The sequence below is a fragment of the Microcebus murinus genome, chromosome 8 (assembly GCF_040939455.1).
Source record: "Microcebus murinus isolate Inina chromosome 8, M.murinus_Inina_mat1.0, whole genome shotgun sequence".
Taxonomy (NCBI): Eukaryota; Metazoa; Chordata; class Mammalia; order Primates; family Cheirogaleidae; genus Microcebus; species Microcebus murinus.
In genome coordinates this window covers 75,089,995-75,110,135 of record NC_134111.1, presented here as the reverse complement: position 1 = coordinate 75,110,135, position 20,141 = coordinate 75,089,995, and the positions used below count along the sequence as shown (strand labels likewise).

Sequence of the window (20,141 nt, the reverse complement as noted above, 5' to 3'; positions counted from 1 at the left end):
CTGAGACATGTATCCCTGTCTTTTGGATCTTTACATATCTGGGGTGTCTGTGTTTCCTAAACACTTCTAATGTGAAATAAAATGTGTCTTGGAGATAAATGAAAGTAGATGTATACAGTTATGTATGGATTCAGATATACATATATAACAGTGGTGTACTGGTAAACTAGCTCTAAAGAAAACAATCCTGGTCTGTAGTGTTTGCACATTTTCACTATGGCGAGTTTCAAGCTACCTATGGTTTAATTACTTGCTTGCAAACTTTCTGAATATTTAACAGTTGGCTCTTGTCAGCTGACATGAGCCAGCTTCAACACACCAAATTACTACTAGTAAATATAATATATAAAATAAAATTAATATAATCTTTAATCTTTTCATTTTTTTCTATTTCAGCTGGGCTATATAAGCAGAGTGACAGCAGGAAAAGATAGCTATCTAGCCTTGGTGGATAAAAACATTATGGGTTATATCGCCAGTCTCCATGAGTTGGCTACTACAGAAAGACGGTTCTATTCAAAGCTGAGCGATATCAAATCTCAGATTCTCAGGCCTCTTCTCAGTTTAGGTAAGTTGAAACCTCTGCTTCCCACCACCAAATCATTAGTGCTTTGTTTTATCTCTTCTTCCCATATCACAAGTAAAGAAGGCTTTGGGGTTATGGTTCTTTTCTCTTTCCATTCTCTCTCTCTCTCTCTCTCTCTGTGTTTTTTGTACACAGGCAATCAGCAATTTACAAACTGTTTCCAATCTGTTAATAGCCCAGCTGCCCCTGCCCTATCCCACCACTCCCAGAGCTCCTTCTACTTGGGTAAAATGTAACTTTCAAAATATTCATGGCAGAGAAGCAGAAACAACTTTGAGAAAGTTGACCCTAGAAGCTAGACTTCCAGTCAACACTTATAGATCCCTAGTCTTAAGAGATCTTCCATTATACTATCTGAATTTTCTGTTTTCTTATTATAGTTTTTAGAATTATATCAAGTGGAGATTTATTTGGATTTATAACTAGTCTCTTAAAATTGTGGATAACTGAGAGTGTTAAAGGTCTTATCCCACAGCATGAATTGATTAAATCTGATTCTTAGCTTTACTCAACTACAAAGAGAGATTGGAAGTAAGGAGCTGATACAGAGGAAATAGGTTACAGTAGTACTAGATGGGATGCCACTGTCCATATGTCCTAGGTACCTGGGGCCTCTAGCAGGTTAGAGAGGAATGCAGAATACAGATTGGAGGCTGTTGAAGATAAACTTCCCCTATTTCAAAATTTTATCTAGCTTGGCCCTGTACACAATGAAGTGGAAATTTTCTTTTTCTTTCTCTTTCCTGCATTTCTTGGCCCACTGTGAGGACCTAGAATTCAGGCTACTATTCTAGTACATCGGTGCCATTGGCTTGTGTGGGTCAGCCCACTGTTACTAATGGAAAAACATGTGCTTTACAAACAGTATACAGCCTTTGTGACTACAATCCCTTTGTAAGTTGGGGACTGTTTGCATTTTTTATTTGTTTGTTTTTGATTTTATTTTTATTTATTTTTATTTTTTTTTTTCTGAGACAGAATCTCACTCTGTTGCCTGGGCTAGAGTGCCATGGGATCAGCCTAGCTCACAGCAACCTCAAACTCCTGGGCTCAAGCAATCCTCCTGCCTCAGCCTCCAGAGTAGCTGGAACTACAGGCATGTGCCACCATGCCCGGCTAATTTTTTTCTATATATTTTAGTTAGCCAATTAATTTCTTTTTATTTTCTTTTTTAGTAGAGACAGGGTCTTGCTCTTGCTCAGGCTTTTTTCGAACTCCTGACCTTGAGCGATCCTCCCACCTCGGCCTCCCAGAGTGCTAGGATTACAGGCGTGAGCCACCACGCCTGGCTTGTTTTTTGCTTTTAATATGTTATACTTTTTTTTTTTTTTTTTTTTGAGACAGAGTCTCGCTTTGTTGCCCAGGCTAGAGTGAGTGCCGTGGCGTCAGCCTGGCTCACAGCAACCTCAAACTCCTGGGCTCGAGTGATCCTTCTGCCTCAGCCTCCCGGGTAGCTGGGACTACAGGCATGTGCCACCATGCCCGGCTAATTTTTTATATATATATCAGTTGGCCAATTAATTTCTTTCTATTTGTAGTAGAGACGGGGTCTCGCTCTTGCTCAGGCTGGTTTTGAACTCCTGACCTTGAGCAATCCGCCCGCCTCGGCCTCCCAAGAGCTAGGATTACAGGCGTGAGCCACAGCGCCCGGCCTGTTATACTTTTTTTAAGTGTTGTAGAGTCCCTGTTCTATAAATAACCCTCCTCTGAGTGGGCCTAACACTCTAGGACTTTGGCAAGGGAAAGGAAGCAATCCAAGCTGGAAGTTTCCTGGATTGCTCTGAAAAGAGAATTATATCTGCCTTTTTCCTGTCCTGGTTCCTGATTTCTCTTTTGGTCTTTCCTGGTCTATTTATCAGCTTAATTGCTTGGAAAGAAGTCCTAGAAATGAGGAACTTTAGACTTGCAAAAAGCAGATAATTTCCTGATACACCCTCTATAAAATTGAGCATATCCTAGGCAATCAGATTTTTGGATTGCCTTCTCTGCACTGAAGGGGTTGGGCTTATCTAAGAGTCAAGCAGAATGCTGGAGTCAGTACAAAAAGTTGAAAATGTCAACGAAGATATAACTACAGAAGTGAGTTTAATTCCTGGCTGTCTCTAATCAGTTGTATGAAATCAGGTGGTTCCCTTCTCTTGCTTTGGATTAGGTCAGTGGTTCTCAAATTTGACTGATCTTCAGAATCACCCGGAAAGCCTTCAATAAAAAAAAGCAACCATCCTTGGATCTTACTATCAAACTTACTGGGTCAGAATCTATAAGGCATCTGTGAATTTGTTTTTAACAAGTTCCTCACATGACTGAACTCTCTGATCTCTGAAGTTTCTTCAACACTGTAATTATTTAGTTTCCTTAGTTGAAAGTGTGTGTCACCATGTTAAGTATTCTTAGACAAGTGGAATTTATAGTTGTGATCGCATGATCATAATAAAGAATGCAAGAAAAAGTTAAGAATAAACAAATTATAATAAAGAACATAGTCTACAGGTTATGTTGTTATTATCATCATCATTTTGTTACAGAAAATTTGGGCACTGTAACTACAGTCCAGCTATTGCAGGAGGTGGCAAGCCGATTCAGCAAGCTGTGTTACCTCATTGGTCAACATGGAACCTCCCTGAGCAGCTTCCTTCATGGGAAAAAGGAAGCCAGGAGTTTGGTCATTCTGAAGCATGCAAGTCTCTTCTTGGATAGTTATACAGAGCAAGTATCCAGTCCCGTGTCATGTTCAATCTCTGCAGGGGTTATTCTGCCAAGGAGAACAGCTCCTTAATCAGAAGAGACTAGATTAGGGAGAGTGATATAAGGTAATAGAAATTGCAAAGCAGTATTTTAATCTTAAGGCAACTATAGTTCTGCATTGCTAAAATTAAGTTTTCTCCAAGGGAAAAAATTTTTTTTTAAATAATGAATTCTTATGTTTCCTTCTGTATTCTAGCAGTGATTGATAGTGTACTTATGTGACATAAAATGTTGTACTATAATAAACCTGGTTCTATATAAAACAATTTTGTTTACTTCAGTAAATTATACTAAAATGTGAAGAAATAAGTAACTAAACAAATTACAATATTTTAAGACCAACTGCTGATTGTAAGTATGGAGCTGTTCTGATGTCTACTTTCTATTGTGTAAAGAGGATTTAAAAGACCTAACTACTTTTTTTGTTTTTTTGTTTCTTTTTTCTAACTACTTTTAATGTAAAGACATTTTCTTGATTAAGTCTAGAATAGTTACTTAAGGTTCTTTTCATGTTTTTCAAGTAAAATATTCCAAGTATATTTGAAAATATAACTTAAAATATTTCTCACTTTTTCCTAATTTGTATTTTGATATTACAATGCAAGGCATAATTTGGTTACTATGACTACAGTGCCCAAATTATGTGTATCATGTTATGCAGTGGATCTGAAGTATGTATAGATTTTGTTCTTTATTCATTCATACTTCATCCATCCAACAAATACTGACTTGGCTGAGTATCCACTAAATGACAGGCATTGGGTGAAGCTCCAAGTCCACAATAGCCCAGCATGGAGCTAGTAAAGAGTACCTACCCTCAGGGAGTTCATGTGTTTTGTTTTGGTTACTTACAACATAGATAATGTATGTTTGTTATTGAAAACTCTACAAATAAAGATAATCAAAAGTTACCCATAATCCTACCACTAGAAATAACCACTGTTTATCATTTTACTGTATTTCCTTTCAGATTTATACATATTGGTACAGATAAATACATGCTACTTTAATACTAAGCAAAATTGAATTATATTCAAAGCTGTTGTCTGAGAGAAAGTGTCCTGGTTTGAGTCTTTTAACCCATCTTTCAGACTTGAAAAATAGAAATAGTAGAACTTGATATTATTTTATTCCTGTAGATGGAGCATGTGGGATATCTGGGTTTATATGTAAATTTAAAAAATCATTTTAAATTGTGGTAAATTATACATCACAAAGTTTATCATTGTAACCATTTTCAAGTATATAGTACCTTCAGCTATTTTTAGTAAGAATTTCCCTTCTCTTTCAGTCAGATGATTACATTTGCCAGCCCATGAGTGTGAAAGAAATGTATATAGCTCAAAGCAGTATATCTAGACTTGTTCTTTAGCAGTGTATCAGTATTAAATCAACATTTTTTTTTTTTTGAGACAGAGTCTCGCTTTGTTGCCCAGGCTAGAGTGAGTGCCGTAGTGTCAGCCTAGCTCACAGCAAACTCAAACTCCTGGGCTCAACTGATCCTCCTGCCTCAGCCTCCCAAGTAGCTGGGACTACAGGCATGCACCACCATGCCCGGCTAATTTTTTCTACATATATTAGTTGGCCAATTAATTTCTTTCTATTTATAGTAGAGATGGGGTCTTGCTCTTTCTTGCTCAGGCTGGTTTCGAACTCCCAACCTTGAGCAATCTGCCCGCCTCTGCCTCCCAGAGTGCTAGGATTACAGGCGTGAGCCACCTTGCCTGGCCCTAATCAACATTTTTTAACATGGCCTCACTCAAGCACTTTTAACATATTTTCTTACCTTCACTATTGTTTGTTTCTGAAGATTTAGTTGAAAAACCTGTAGTGAAGTTTAGAGAAACTTTCCATTAAAAATTCAACTATTTAAATGATATTTTCTCAAGTTTGTTAAGTAAGTTACCAAGTAATATCTACCAAGTAAATTAGAGCATCTTCTGCATAGCTTTAGGTGTTTTTAAAATTTCCTTTCATATTACCATCATTTTTACTAAAATGGCACCCCTCCACCTTTATTATGGTGATTATCACACAACCTGCCCTTTTCTTTAGTCCTTTATAGTTCACAAATGTTGACATCACAAAATTTCTGAAACTCATTCGTGAGAAAACTCTGGAGAACTAATTTACATTTCAACACTAATGTGCATATGTTTTCTTTCCCACTCAAGGTATTGCACATCTATTACAAATTTCCTGGTTATGGGAGGATTCCAGCTTCTTGCTAAGCCTGCCATGTAAGCAAATACGTACCTTCCAGTTCTCATTCTAACAGCCAAAGATCAAATGTTTTATAGTGGTCTGTGTTTTTTAGTGCCCAGGGAAAGCTTTGACTTGGTCATTTTACTAAATGAATCAAAATGTAGACTTTGACTAACTCTTGTAAAGAACAAGTATTTAATACTATTAGCCTGATTATCATGACAAGTAGTATGGTATTGAAAAAGCACTGAATGAAAAGGTACAAGATCTGGGTCCTTCTTTAGTGCTATCACTTATTATCTCTGATACTTTGGATAACTCTCTTTACCTTAGTAAGCCTAATTTTTTTCATCTGAAAAATGGGAATGTTTTCTTTCCTGCTGGTTAAGAAATAGATATTGTATGTTATGGTACCCAGAAAAGTACAAATTGTTTGCACAAATATAAAGCATTTATATTTAGCTTCTGGGTAAATAATATAAAAGCCCCTTACATGAGGTAAAATTCTGAACTGTGTAGTTTCTCAACAAGTATTAATTAAGGCACAAGTATTTAAAAATTCTGTATTTTAATAGAAAATAGTTCAAGTGTACTCAACACCCAGATTTTTTTTTTTTTTTTTTTTTGAGACAGAGTCTGTCTGACTTTGTTTCCCAGGCTAGAGTGAGTGAGTGCCGCGGGGTCTGCCTAGCTCACAGCAACCTCAATCTCCTGGGCTCAAGCAATCCTACTGCCTCAGCCTCCCGAGTAGCTGGGACTATAGGCATGCGCCACCATGCCCGGCTAATTTTTTCTCTATATATATGTTAGTTGGCCAATTAATTTCTTTCTCTTTATAGTAGAGACAGGGTCTTGCTCTTGCTCAGGCTGGTTTCGAACTCCTGACCTAGAGCAATCTGCCCGCCTCGGCCTCCCAGAGAGCATCCTTGTTTTTAAATTTATTGATATGATGTTCCTAGCATTGTCTTAAGGTGTTTTCACCTCTGTAATAACTATAGTTGTGCTCCTTATTTTTCATTCCTATTATTTATTTGGGCCTTTTATTTTTTTTTATCTTCATCAGTCTTGTCAGCAATATATCCTTTTTTTTATTAATCTTTTCAAACTTTAGTTGATTCTTTCTTTCCTTTTTTCTTTCTTTTAAGACAGAGTCTTGCTTTGTTGCCCTGGCTAGATTACAGTGGCATCAGGATAGCTCACTGCAACCTCAGACTCCTGGGTTAAAGTGATCCTCCTTCCTTAGCCTCCTGAATAGCTGGGACTACAAGTGTGTTGCACCACACCTGACTAATTTTTTCTAGTTTTTATAGAGATGGGGTCCCTCTCTTGCTCAGGCTATCTTGAACTACTGGTCTCAAGTGATCCTCTAGCCTTGGCCTACCAGAGTGCTAGGATTACAGGCATGAGCCACCTCACCCAGTCTTTCTTTTTTTTAATTTTATTAATTTTTCCTCTTTATTTCTTTCTACTTTGTGTTCACTTGTTCATTTCTTACAATTTCATAAGTTTTACATTTAGTTGAATAATTTTTCAATCTTTTTATTTTTCTAATATAGTCATTTTAAGGCTATACATTTTCATCTAATTATTGCTTTAGCTGTATCTTACACATTTTGATATATTTTGTTTTTATAGTCAGTTCTAAATATTTTTTGAATTTTTATTATGAATTCTTCTTTGACTCTTGTCATGTGTTTGTTCATTTCCAAAATACAGGGGCTTGACCTTTATTTTTTATTTATTTATTTATTTTTGAGACAGAGTCTCGCTTTGTTGCCCAAGCTAGAGTGAGTGCTGTGGCGTCAGCCTAGCTCACAGCAAACTTAAACTCCTGGGCTCAAGCAATCCTTCTGCCTCAGCCTCCCGAGTAGCTGGGACTACAGGCATGCGCCACCATGCCCAGCTAATTTTTTCTATATATATATATTAGTTGGCCAATTAATTTCTTTTTATTTATAGTAGAGACGGGGTCTCGCTCTTGCTCAGGCTGGTTTCGAACTCCCGACCTTGAGCAATCCGCCCGCTTCGGCCTCCCAGAGTGCTAGGATTACAGGTGTGAGCCACTGCACCCCGCCTGACCTTTATTTTTTAAATGACAAATTTAAATCTGTTATGTCTTTTTTTTTTTGAAACAGAGTCTTGCTTTGTTGCTCGGGCTAGAGTGAGTGCCAGGGTGTCAGCCGAGCTCACAGCAACCTCAAACTCCTGGGCTCAAGTGATTCTCCTGCCTTAGCCTCTGGAGTAGCTGTGACTACAGGCGTGAGCCACCACACCCGGCTAATTTTTTGTTTCTATTTTTAGTTGAGTGGCTAATTTTTTCTGTTTTTAGTAGAGTTAGGGTCTCGCTCTTGCTCAGGCTGGTCTTGAACTCCTGACCTTGAGCAATCCTCCTGCTTAGGCCTCCCAGAGTGCTAGGATTACAGGCGTGAGCCACCATGCTTGGCCCAAAAGTCTGTTATGTCTTTAACCTTATATAGTAGGTTTTCTTTTACCATTTTTATTAATTTATTTAATTTTGAGACAGGGTCTTGCTCTGTCATCTAGGCTAGAATGCAGTGGTGCAAACATAGCTCACTGCAGCCTCAAATTTCTGGATCAAGTGATCCTCCTCCCACAGTCTTCCAAGTAGCTGGAACTGCAGGCGTGTACCACCACACTTAACTAATTTTTCTAGTTTTTGTAAAGGCAGAGTCTCACTCTTACTCAGGCTGGTCTCAACTTCCTGGCTTCAACTGATCCTCCCTGCTCAGCTTCCCAAAGTGCTAGGATTATAGGCACAAGCCTTTGTGCCTGGCCATTTTTACCATTCTTTTACTTTCAGCCTTTCTGCATTGTAATATAATGTTTTTGTTTATTTCTTATAAGCAGCAAATGGATGGACTTATTGCTTTTTTGTTTTTTCAATCTGAGGGCTTTTGACTTTGACAAGTTTACATTTATAATTACTGATTTTACATTTATTATTTATAATGTGTTTATTAGAATTGCTAAAATAGCTTATTTAACCATTAAGGTTGGTGAAATGCTGCATCATGGCCAAAGAAAATAGGAAAAAGTGTTTGTAGCCAAACCAACAATTAAATGAAGCAGAGAAAATTGAATACTTACTTTTGCATATAGTAATGCTTGAAGAAAAACAAGTTCATTACAGAAGGATGTAAAACTAGATGGGGACTTATGGCAATTTAAATGGGAGGCTTTTGGGCTTCTAAGCAGTGTGGCAGTTGCTAGTGCTGGTTCCTATTCTGCTTTATTGACCTTCCTCTAGTATTTCAGAATTAGAGTCATAGAACTCAAGGATTAACCTGACTCCTTGTTAGAGCAGCTAAGATGGCATGGTTGAAAGCTTCCGTTCACTGCTTCTCATGTATGCTAGTGACTCTGAGCAATAGTGGCAGATATCAAGTCTGGATTTGGGCAGCATTTTTCCACGTAGTGGTTCACGAACACCTGTTTTATGTAGTTAAAGGCAGTAATGACATCTTTTCTCAATTTCTTTTTACAAAGTCAATATTTAAAATTATTTTAAAGATTTCATTCTGAAAGAGAAAGTTTGAGACCTTCTGGACTAGAGCACAGCTAGTGAGCCCATATGGCAGTGAGTGGATCTTGGATGCTATTACTAGGAGCTCATCACTCAGCTGGTTTATTGTTTAGCTGCTCACATCAGCCTTGCTTGGTGGTTTGATTATTATACAGGGCTTTTTTTTCTTAATTATGGTAGAATATATGTAATATGATATTTATCATTTTAATCATTCATAAGTATACAATTTAGGGGCCTCACATACATTAACAATGTTAAATAACTGTTACCACTTTCCACACTCAAAACTTTTTCACCATCCCCAACAAAAACTCAGTGCTTTTAAAATAAGAATTTCCTCATATTGTCTCTCCTCAGGCTCTGATAACTTCTACTTCCTTTCTCTGTGAATCTGCCTATTCTAGGTACCTTTTATAAGTAGAATCATACATTTGTCCTTCAATGTCTGGCTTATTTCCTTAAACAGTGTTTTCAAGCTCCATTATGTTGTTGCATATAATAATCCATTGTATGTGTACACTGTACCACATTTTGTTTATCCATCTGCTGTTGGACACTTGGGTTGTTTCTAACTTTAATATATTTATTTTTACTTTAAAAATCTGAGTAAATACAAACCTAGCCATGTAAGGAAAGAGTAATATTGCCACTATTAGATTAAAAAGTCCCAAGAGAAGATAAACTGATCAGTGTCTGAAAGCATACCTGAGCTGCTTTGGGGGAAGATTGTAGGTAAGGACATGAGTGAGTCCTGGAAAGTAATGGAGTTCACAAGAGTTGGAATATTTCTAGTCTAGTGTGGAAGGAGTCCTGGGTATCCAGGGGAAATAGGGTCCAAGGGAGTATGTGCTCACCATGTCCTACCTCCATCTCACAGGAACAGGTCAAAGCAGAGCACTTGTAGGATTAAATGAGTGCCCTCAGCTGATCTCTGCAGTAGAACATGGAGGAGGAAGTAGGATCAACACAAGCCAAATATAGATAGAAATCTGGGCCTTGTTTCCCAGAGCCCTCCATCCAAGATCTCCCACATCTCTGTATTATACAACAATCAGATTTGTGCCATTGAACTTTTGGGTTCCTGGAAATTATTATGTATTTTTATTCTATTTTTCCAAGATCATATTTCACAATTTCTGGGTTCAAGATCTCTTTATTCCATAGTTCTCTAAGGAATTATATAATCACTCATTTTTATCTTATAGTCTTGTGTGACAATGTGTCTTATTTTAGGTCTTGTAGCTAAGAATTGTAGTATAATGTTTTGTCAAGCACTCAGGGTAGTGCCTGATGCATAATTGTTGCTCCTTAAGTGACAGATAATTATTCTGTCCCACCAACTCTTAATATTCTACAATCCTTGTAAGTATTTTGGTCTGGTGAGTATAGTTCAGTGGGTTACTGATCAGCATTAAAATTTTTGAATATAAAAACTAAATTTTATCTTCAGTTTGAAATGCTTTTAAAGATCTCAGCATTTAATTCTTCACATATAATTTGCTTTGCTGTTTCCTGTTAATTGTAGTACTGGTTCTTGCAGCTTTCATTACTCTTCTGTAATAAACTGTTATTAGGTGATCAGTAATTGAAGGAAAAAAGAAATCAGAAGTTTTTAATATCCATGCTAAATCTGTTGGAGCAAGGAACTTTGCTTTTTCTCCAGTATTTTTGTGTATCACAACTGATTAGAGCAATTAGTCCTGCCATTTATTGCTGTGACTTTTGGCTTTAAATTAACAGGTGATGGGTGTCAGCTGGTCTCTGGTTATTTCCTGAAATTGTGGGATGCATGATTCATTTCCTAGAACTTAAAGCACAATTATGTGATTAACCATTTCTATTGGAGTTACTATTGCTACCATTTGCTACTTTTTATGCTAAAAAAAGTCCTATTTTATAGATAGGGAAATTCTTCTAATTTTATCTAGCTTATTTCATTGTATTTATCTTCCATGACTTTCATGGCACCTAAAAATGTGCATTCTGAAAAAGGTACTATCTAGTGAAATTTTCTATTTGATATCATGTATATTATCAATACCAAAATGATTAACTGAATCTTTTTTCCCTCTGCTTCCAGTGATTTCTTAAATAAAAACCAAGAGCTGTTGCAAGATTTATCAGAAGTGAATGATGAAAACACTCAGTTGATGGAAATACTGAATACTTTGTTTTTCTTGCCAATCAGACGACTTCATAATTATGCAAAAGTTTTGCTAAAGCTTGCTACTTGTTTTGAAGTGGTAAGCGCTTATATTTACTCCCTTTGGACAATTGGAAAGCCAAAGATCATAGTAGTTTGTTTGTTTAGATTATGCCACCATGAGATCTGGAACTCCACTAATTTAATATTTACCTCTATCTAATTAAATTTCTTTTTCTTCAAGGAAATGAAAGAGGGAAGTATGACTGTGGGTAAACCTAGTTTTCTGTGGATTAAGTTTCCTTTCAGGACCTTATCAAGATTAACTTTATTATTCATTTTATGAAACTATCTCTAAAGTTGAGATCCTATTATCATGCTGCTCATTCAGTAGTTGTCAAAATTTATTGAATGCATATTGATTATGAGTTACACAGAGCTCTGTAAGGCCCTGGCTTTCAGTATAATGGTGCACACCTGTAAAGCAGTAGAGATACCACCTGGCTTGTAGTCATGATAGACTCGTGCCAGGTGTTTATATCACCATAGCAAATGCTATGAGAAATGAATGTTAAAATAGGATTTTCTCAAATGTTAACTAGTCCACTTTTCTGTATAAAATGAAGTGCAGTCCTAGGAAATTAGCACCACTCTAGGATATGGATGTGTTAAAGCTGGTCCTGAAACAATCACCTTTGAAATTGTACTGAAATGTGTGATTTCGTTTCTATTCTAAAGGGCTCTAGAGAAACCATAATGACTCCAAGGTCCCTTACAGGTTTAGAAGTTTTTAAATCTTGGGGTCTATCTCTTGATCTAGATACATTTCATTCCCCAGAGTGACCTGGGAACTGATGTGGGCTTTCTACATTTGATCCTATTGTGATCTTGTAGGTCCTTTCTTTAGTCTGGTTTCAGTTTTAATCTAAACTGATCAGTTTGGGCTGTGAAGGTTTGAACTATCAAATATCCCAATGAGATACAGATTTCACTTCAACAGGACCTCAATTAATAAAAAAATCTTCCTTGCTAGATCAGCTTAGAATTCTTCAGAGTTTAATATTGTACTATTTCCAGTCCAAAGGCTGTAAATCTGTGCAATAATTTAGACTTTTTAGTTTCACATTCAAGGCCCTTCATAATCTGATACCCTCCTTGGTTTCTAGCCTTATCTTCTACCCTGTGGTCCGTATATTAGTTCAGACTTCCTGGGTGTAGCTCTCATGTGCTTTATATGAAAAGCACATATGATATTTTCTTTTTTTTTTTTTTTTTTTGAGACAGAGTCTCGCTTTGTTGTCCAGGCTAGAGTGAGTGCCGTGGCGTCAGCCTAGCTCACAGCAACCTCAAACTCCTGGGCTTGAGTGATCCTTCTGCCTCAGCCTCCCGAGTAGCTGGGACTACAGGCATGAGCCACCATGCCCGGCTAATTTTTTTTATATATATATCAGTTGGCCAATTAATTTCTTTCTATTTACAGTAGAGACGGGGTCTCGCTCTTGCTCAGGCTGGTTTTGAACTCCTGACCTCGAGCAATCCGCCCGCCTCGGCCTCCCAAGAGCTAGGATTACAGGCGTGAGCCACCGCGCCCGGCCAGATATTTTCTTTCCTGAAACACCCCTACTCCCATCCTCATTATGGGAAACGTTTTTTTTTTTTTTTTTTTTTTTTTGAGACAGAGTCTCACTCTGTTGCCCGGGCTAGAGTGCCATGACGTCAGCCTAGCTAATAGCAACCTCAAACTCCTGGGCTCAAGCAATCCTTCTGCCTCAGCCTCCCAAGTAGCTGGGACTACAGGCATGTGCCACCATGCCCGACTAATTTTTTTTTTCTGTGTATTTTTAGTTGGCTGATTAATTTCTTTCTGTTTTTAGTAGAGATGGGGTCTCACTCTTGTTCAGTCTGGTCTTAAACTCCTGACCTTGAGCAATCCACCCGCCTCGGCCTCCCAGAGTACTAGGATTACAGGCGTGAGCCACTGTGCCCGGCCACATTATGGGAAACTTTGAAGGCCTGGGTCAAAAGTCATTTTTCTCATGAAAATAAAGGCTTCTCTTCTATACTGCTTTTCACTCTCCTCCCCATCTCTTGAGAATCTCTTGCTGTGTTCTGCTAGTACTTTATTCTCCACTATTTACTTCTCACGTTTTATCAATAGGCTTTATCATTTTTATAACAAGGAGTTAAAATCATCTGTTAGAAGTGTTTTCAAAACATATGTACCTATATGCCATCACTGTAAGTTATAATTTAGTAAGTCTGAGCTACAGCCTAGACTTCATATATGTGTGCATATATATGTAATTTTTAAACTGCATATACAAATATTAATACTTAATATCTATTAAATGCATTCCATGTGCCAGGCACTTTTCTAAGCATGTTACATGTATTCATTTAATCCCTACATCAACCCTGTGGAGTAGTTCTTATTATCCCCCATTTACAGATGAGAGAATTGAGGTAGAGCTGAGAATTGGCAGAGGTAGAATTCATGTCCAGGCACTGTGGTTCCAAAGTCTGTTCTCTTAACTACTTTTCTGTATTTCTTCCTCTGATAGATAACCTATTAATAAAACTACTACTTTATTCTAAAATGTTATGTTTCCTATGTACTCTGCATAGTTATAAGCTCACAGGAGACAAAGATCATGCCTTACTTATTTTTTTATCCCTAGCACTCAGCAGAATGTTCTGTATGTGGTAGATACTCATTAAATGCTTCTTAAATGAACGAGAAAAATGCGTATGAGTGACTCTCAGAATTGTAGAATCTGAAGTAATTACGTTCATCTTACCTTCTGCTCACTTACCACGTGGCACAGCAGTTATACTCCATCCTAGTAGTTGGTTCTCACAGCTGGGTTTGCAGACCCCTAGGGATTCCAAAGGTCCTGTCAGGAGGTTCACAAAGTCGAAACTATGTTCATGACAATATGAAGATATTTGCCTTTGTCACTATATTGCCTTGCATTGATTGTGCGAAAGTAAAGGTGGGTAAAACTGCTGGCTCTTTAGTAGGAGTCTAGGCAGTGGTACCAAACTATACTAGTAGTCATTGTATATATTCTTCACCATCATGCACTTGCAGTTAAAAACTAAAACAAAATGCCAGTTTCACTTAAGAATGTGCTTGATGAAGCTGTAAAAGTTATTAATTTTATTTAACCTCAACTGTTGAGTATATACCTTTTTAATATTATGTATGATAAAATGGGAAATATGCATGAAGCAGTTCTGCATACTGAAGTATGTTTTTTCATGAAAAAGCATGATTGTGATTAGGTGCCTTTTTTTTTAAACTTAAAAGAACAATTGATAGGTAAACTATGGTAATTCAGATTTGGGTATTGGCAGATATTTTCTTCTAAATGAATAAAATGAACCTGCCATTTCAAAAGGAACAACTGATAGTATTTATTGCCAAAGACAAAATATGACCTTTTAAGCAAAAATGTTAGAGACATATATCTACCACTGTGAGCCTGACAGTTTCCTAATACTTAGGACTTTTTCTGATGAGAGTGGTAATATTATCATGTGATTTTTGATGTTGTAGGAAAAAAATGTATCAACATTTGGAAGATCTGCATAACTCTATCAACTAGTATTTTCCAAAGGTTCAATCTACAATGTTACAAAATCATACATGGTGAAAGACTTGTACAAAGTACAAGATAGACTAGTGAATTTTAATGTGACAGAGTATAAAAACTTCATTGCTGTGGTTTCAGATTCCATATTGCAGCTACCCTTTAAGAAAGTACCGCGTAACAAGTTTTAATACAGTATCAAAGGAGAATATCCACAATTATTTGAAATAGCTTTTAAAATACTTCTTCCTTTTCTGACTATATGCCTTTATAAGGCCAAAATTTCTTCCTTTATATCAACCAACCAATGTATCATAACAGATTAAATGGAAAAGCAGATATCAAAATCCAGCTGTTATATTTTAAGCCAGATAAAGAGATTTGAAAAAAAAAATCGTGGACCATCATCAGCATTTTGGAAAATACAGTTTTTTTTCCACTTAAAATGTTAAAAAATTCTTAACTTTAGTTTTTAATATGACAAATATCAATAGATGTTGCTCACATATGTAAAACAAAGGGACCCTAAGACCAAAACATTTGAGAACTCCTGCCCTATCCTGAGTTCTCTGCTGCTCTCCTCACTGATAGCTGCCAGTTTTTTTGGTTCTTCCCTACTTGAGTTATTCCCCTATTTCATATGTAACTGCATGTAGGAGAATTTTTCTGAAACCAATCTTCTTTTCCCAGCTTCCTTCAGTGTACATCTTTTTAATATTATGTGTGATAAAATGGGAAGTATGTTCTTGGGCTGATTTTTTTTTTTTTTCCGCTAAATTTAATACTACATATCTGGATTACACTGAGGCTACAGATTCTGGACAATTGTTTATGTTCTTTTTTTTCCCTCCCTTAATTATTGGCCTCTAGACATCTCCAGAATATCAGAAACTGCAGGATTCCAGTTCTTGTTATGAGTCTCTTGCTCTCCATCTCGGCAGGAAAAGGAAGGAAGCAGAATACACACTGGGCTTCTGGAAGACCTTTCCTGGAAAAATGACGGTAAACCATGCCTGTTGTTATTATATTTGTTACCCTAGCAAACAGTAGGCATTTCCATAACAATTGTCATAATTGTCTGTGCTCCCCATGTATTTATGGTAATAATATTTTAATGACCCATTTCCTAAAATGTCTACGGACCATAGCAATGGGTGCTGTAAATATCAACATGCTCCCTCATTTCTAGGAATCCTCTCTGAAGACTTGCCTCGCCTACTTTAGTTTATCCCTGTCTTCTTTTCAATCTCCTTTAAGCTCTAATTTTATAAGTGTTTGGATCCCATCTAAATTTAGTTTTAACACCAAGCTACATTGTGACCAACAGATTCCTCTAAATATGATTTGTGTCTGTTTCATTTTCCGTTTGCATGTTAAAATAATTTTGATTGTTTGACTTTGTTTTTAATTCTAGGATTCCTTGAGGAAGCCAGAGCGTCGACTGCTGTGTGAGAGCAGTAACCGAGCCCTGTCTCTGCAGCATGCTGGGAGGTTTTCTGTGAATTGGTTCATTCTCTTTAACGATGCCCTGGTCCATGCCCAGGTAGGCTGGATTCCTAACCTTAAAAAAGGCCCTAGAAAGTGGAGTATTATACTTATTAATTAATTATACCATCAGTTTGTGTTAAGAATTGTTGCGATTTTGCTGAAAGCTACAGCTAGCGTTGGTGGTATGGACTGGATTTCAGAGAGCTGTTTTAGTTTCCAGCTCGAGAATGAGTGTCAGCCATGTTAAGGGGTCCCTGCAACAGTGATAGGAAGGCCCTCTGGGATTAGCTGTGTGACTGCTATGTGGCAGAGATGGTGGCACCCACGTGGACCTAACCATTTCAAGGGGGTTGTGCAGCAGAAACTGCAAGGCCTGTGTGGGCTAATGACATGAACGGGATGCGGCAGAGACCCTGAAGTCTATGTGGGCTTTTGTAGAGCGTGCCTCCATGTTCTCTGTTTCAGTTTTCTACGCACCATGTTTTCCCTTTGGCCACGCTGTGGGCGGAGCCACTGTCTGAAGAAGCTGGTGGTGTGTAAGTGCACCCCCTCCCTACTCCACCCCTCCAGTTCTCTCCCTCTGTTACCCAGGTTGTTTCCTTAAATTTGATAAAAAGTTTAGGAGGGCTGCCTCATCATTCTGTGCATCACAAAATGGCTTGTTGTGAAGATCATGGCAAATCATGATAGGTGGTAGAGGGCATCTCCATTGCTCACATCCCCATTGTTCAACACAGAGCAGAGGTACTCTGTGCTCTCCCCCACTGTGGGAACCAAATCCAGAGCATGAGCGTTTACATTTAATTGACTTCTGCTCCTTTTGAAGTAAATAGGTTGCTTTTCATATTTGAGGATTGATATTGTAATGACAGTCTATGATACCTACTGGTATTTATCCTTGTGAACATTTTAGGAATGGCTTAAAGATAACTACACCTGAGGAGCAGTTCACTCTCATTTCATCAACACCCCAGGAAAAGGTTAGTCCATTATGGTATTTTCTTTCACTCTTTGGCCTGGCTTGTTCTGCCTCTTGTAGTAATAAAGAAGAAACAAAAATTGTTCTTACTATGCTAATGATCCACAGTTAGGTCTGATAAATCTTTGTTTAACCAAAACTGTAGGTTTTTAGTTTTTTTAATGTGACTTAATTTTAAACATATACCAGTGAAAACCAAAAGCCAATCAGTATTACTCAATAAGAAAAGCATTAGTTGACATAAAAATTATTTACACCAAGGAAAGCTAGCAGGAGTTAAAACGATGCTTGATGAGTTGTTGCCTTAAGTTTACTGACATTTACTTTTTGCTCCTAGACTAAGTGGCTACGGGCTATAAGCCAAGCTGTGGATCAGGCTTTGAGGGGGACATCTGATCTTCCACCGTACGCAAGTGGCAGCAGTGTTCAGAGGCAGGAACCACCCATCTCACGCAGTGCCAAATATACTTTCTACAAGGATCCTCGCCTAAAGGATGCAACCTATGATGGACGCTGGTTTTCAGGGAAGCCTCATGGCAGGTGAAAATGTTGTAGGTTTATGCCTGGGTTGAGGATTGATGGTCACATTATGGAAAAAGTGTTGATTATCTGAAACATTAATTAACATACATATTCTTTCCCTATGCATCCCAGAGGGGTTTTGAAGTGGCCTGATGGAAAGACGTATTCTGGCATGTTCAGGAATGGCTTAGAAGATGGGTAAGAAAATTGCCTAATACATGAGAGTAAATTCAGATTCAGTCACAAATTATATTACTTTGTGTTCCGAGTTACTTTTCAAACAATAGTAGATTATTGTGTTGTTTTTAGAAATGCATATGATGTATTAGGCCTTATCATGCTCACGAAGAGAGCAAAGAGTCTGGGGTACCTTCCTCCGATTTACTTAGACTGAGTCATTCATCCTGATAGCCATGTGACCTCAAGTTACACAGTCTTCCATCTATTAATATAGGATGGTGTTTTCTATGCATTTCTAGGTTGTGAAGATTGAGAACCTGGGGTAATGTTGATGATAAAACTGTTGAGACAATAGTGCCTCCTTTACAAAGGACATAATGAAATTTTCATTTCAGTAGTTTTAAATCATCTTTAATTTCTTTGAGATTTTAAAGGGGAATTCTTCCAAATTGTATCCTAATGATACTCTAATGACATTATTTTTGTATAAGCTTGTAATGTTTTCCAATACTGTAAATATATTTACATCATTAATATATGGCAGTGAAGTATTTTGTATCATGTTAAAGAATTTATTTTACTATATAAAAAAAGATACATAATTGAGTAGGTAATTTTTTTGTCTTTGTGATAATGTAAATTTTCATGATGTTTTAAAATCTATTTTTAGTGGATTTTTAGAATGAGAAGAAACTTTAGATAATCTGATTTATACCCTTTATTATCCAGATAAGGGATCTGGGTACCTGGGTTTATCCAAGGTGATGTGGCTAATTGGTGACAGAGATAGGCCTACAACATAGGTCTTCTTCTGTTTTTCATTGGACTTGGGATAAAATACCTAATCTCTCATTATACTGAGATTGATGTCCTACTCTTCTAAGACTTGCCAAACAGCTTAAGTAATACATTCAGCTTAAATTAAGACTCCATTTACCCCTTTTCTCCTATAGGTAAATCTTTTCTCTATCTTCCCTGTTAAAATGTTTACTGATATATACATAAAAAAGCTGAATGTGTCATAAAAGCATCTTCTGATGTTTTTTATTTTCCTTGGCAGGTATGGAGAGTACAGAATCCCAAACAAGGCAATGAACAAAGAAGATCATTATGTGGGCCATTGGAAAGAAGGAAAAATGTGTGGTCAAGGAGTGTATAGGTAATAACATTGGAAAAGCTGGGGACTGGTACTGCTTTTTCAAAGGACCATGTAAACCTAAATGTTTGTATAGCTAAAATTTTCAAGGATTATATTTTACTTACTCTTCTAATGCCTGAAACTCTGTTTAAAGTCTTCTTTTAAAGATTAACTCCTTATCTGTCACAAGATAAAAATATTAGGTTATTAAATTTAGTTCTTATCTAAATTATACATACCTTATAAACCATAAATTTCTCATTGAGTTGCCTGCATCTCTTATCTGTAAGTTTATCTTATGTTTAATCAAGTGATTCTAATGGGTAGAACTTTTTATTCTTCCTTGTCATAGATAACTCATTTCATTTTCCCATAAGGGACTACAGATACATTTTTTTTCACCGTGTTAATGCAAATGCACCTATGATGTCTTTAACTTCTTAGCCTTAATCATTCAAAAATGAGATTTTTTGATTGGTGAAAAATAATCATATAAACAAATAATTATAGCTACTAGTGAGAATGAGTATAGTTTTGAATTTCCTAAACTTTAATGAGCATCAGATGAGCATCAGAATTCAATGTGCATGTGATATTCATTCATTCTTTCCAACCACAGTTATGCCTCTGGTGAAGTGTTTGAGGGCTGTTTTCAAGATAACATGCGTCATGGTCATGGTCTCCTACGAAGTGGAAAATTGACTTCCTCTTCTCCCAGTATGTTCATTGGCCAATGGGTATTGGATAAGAAAGCAGGATATGGTGTCTTTGATGATATCACTAGGTACAGTATTCTGCTCCTAATTTCAAAGGTTTATATTTATATATATATATATAGAGAGAGAGATGCATATTTTATTTCAGCACATTACAGGGGTACAAATGTTTGTGTTACATATATTGCCTTTGTCCAACCCAAGTCAGAGCTTCAAACATGTCTATCAGATGGTGTGCACCACACCTATTAAGTGTGTATATACTCATCCTCTCCTTTCCCTTCCCACCAACACTCGAT

General features: G+C 37.0%; 1 protein-coding gene across 6 annotated transcripts in view; it reads left to right on the top strand.

The window, feature by feature from the left end:
* The window catches only part of ALS2 (alsin Rho guanine nucleotide exchange factor ALS2), an 81,251-nt gene that overhangs the window by 38,176 nt on the left and 22,934 nt on the right, over nt 1-20,141 (top strand). For all 6 annotated transcript variants that reach the window (XR_001147422.3, XM_012738977.3, XM_012738971.3 and 3 more), the window contains exons 10-21: nt 397-568; nt 3,112-3,292; nt 5,506-5,571; nt 11,164-11,326; nt 15,690-15,821; nt 16,234-16,362; nt 16,773-16,843; nt 17,221-17,287; nt 17,624-17,826; nt 17,941-18,006; nt 19,049-19,147; nt 19,746-19,910. Coding sequence is in view for 5 of the 6 variants with exons in the window: in XM_012738977.3 (XP_012594431.2) it covers nt 397-568; nt 3,112-3,292; nt 5,506-5,571; nt 11,164-11,326; nt 15,690-15,821; nt 16,234-16,362; nt 16,773-16,843; nt 17,221-17,287; nt 17,624-17,826; nt 17,941-18,006; nt 19,049-19,147; nt 19,746-19,910 (1,514 nt within the window). In the remaining variant the exon portion in view is untranslated. The remainder of the gene's footprint in view (nt 1-396; nt 569-3,111; nt 3,293-5,505; nt 5,572-11,163; nt 11,327-15,689; nt 15,822-16,233; nt 16,363-16,772; nt 16,844-17,220; nt 17,288-17,623; nt 17,827-17,940; nt 18,007-19,048; nt 19,148-19,745; nt 19,911-20,141) is intronic.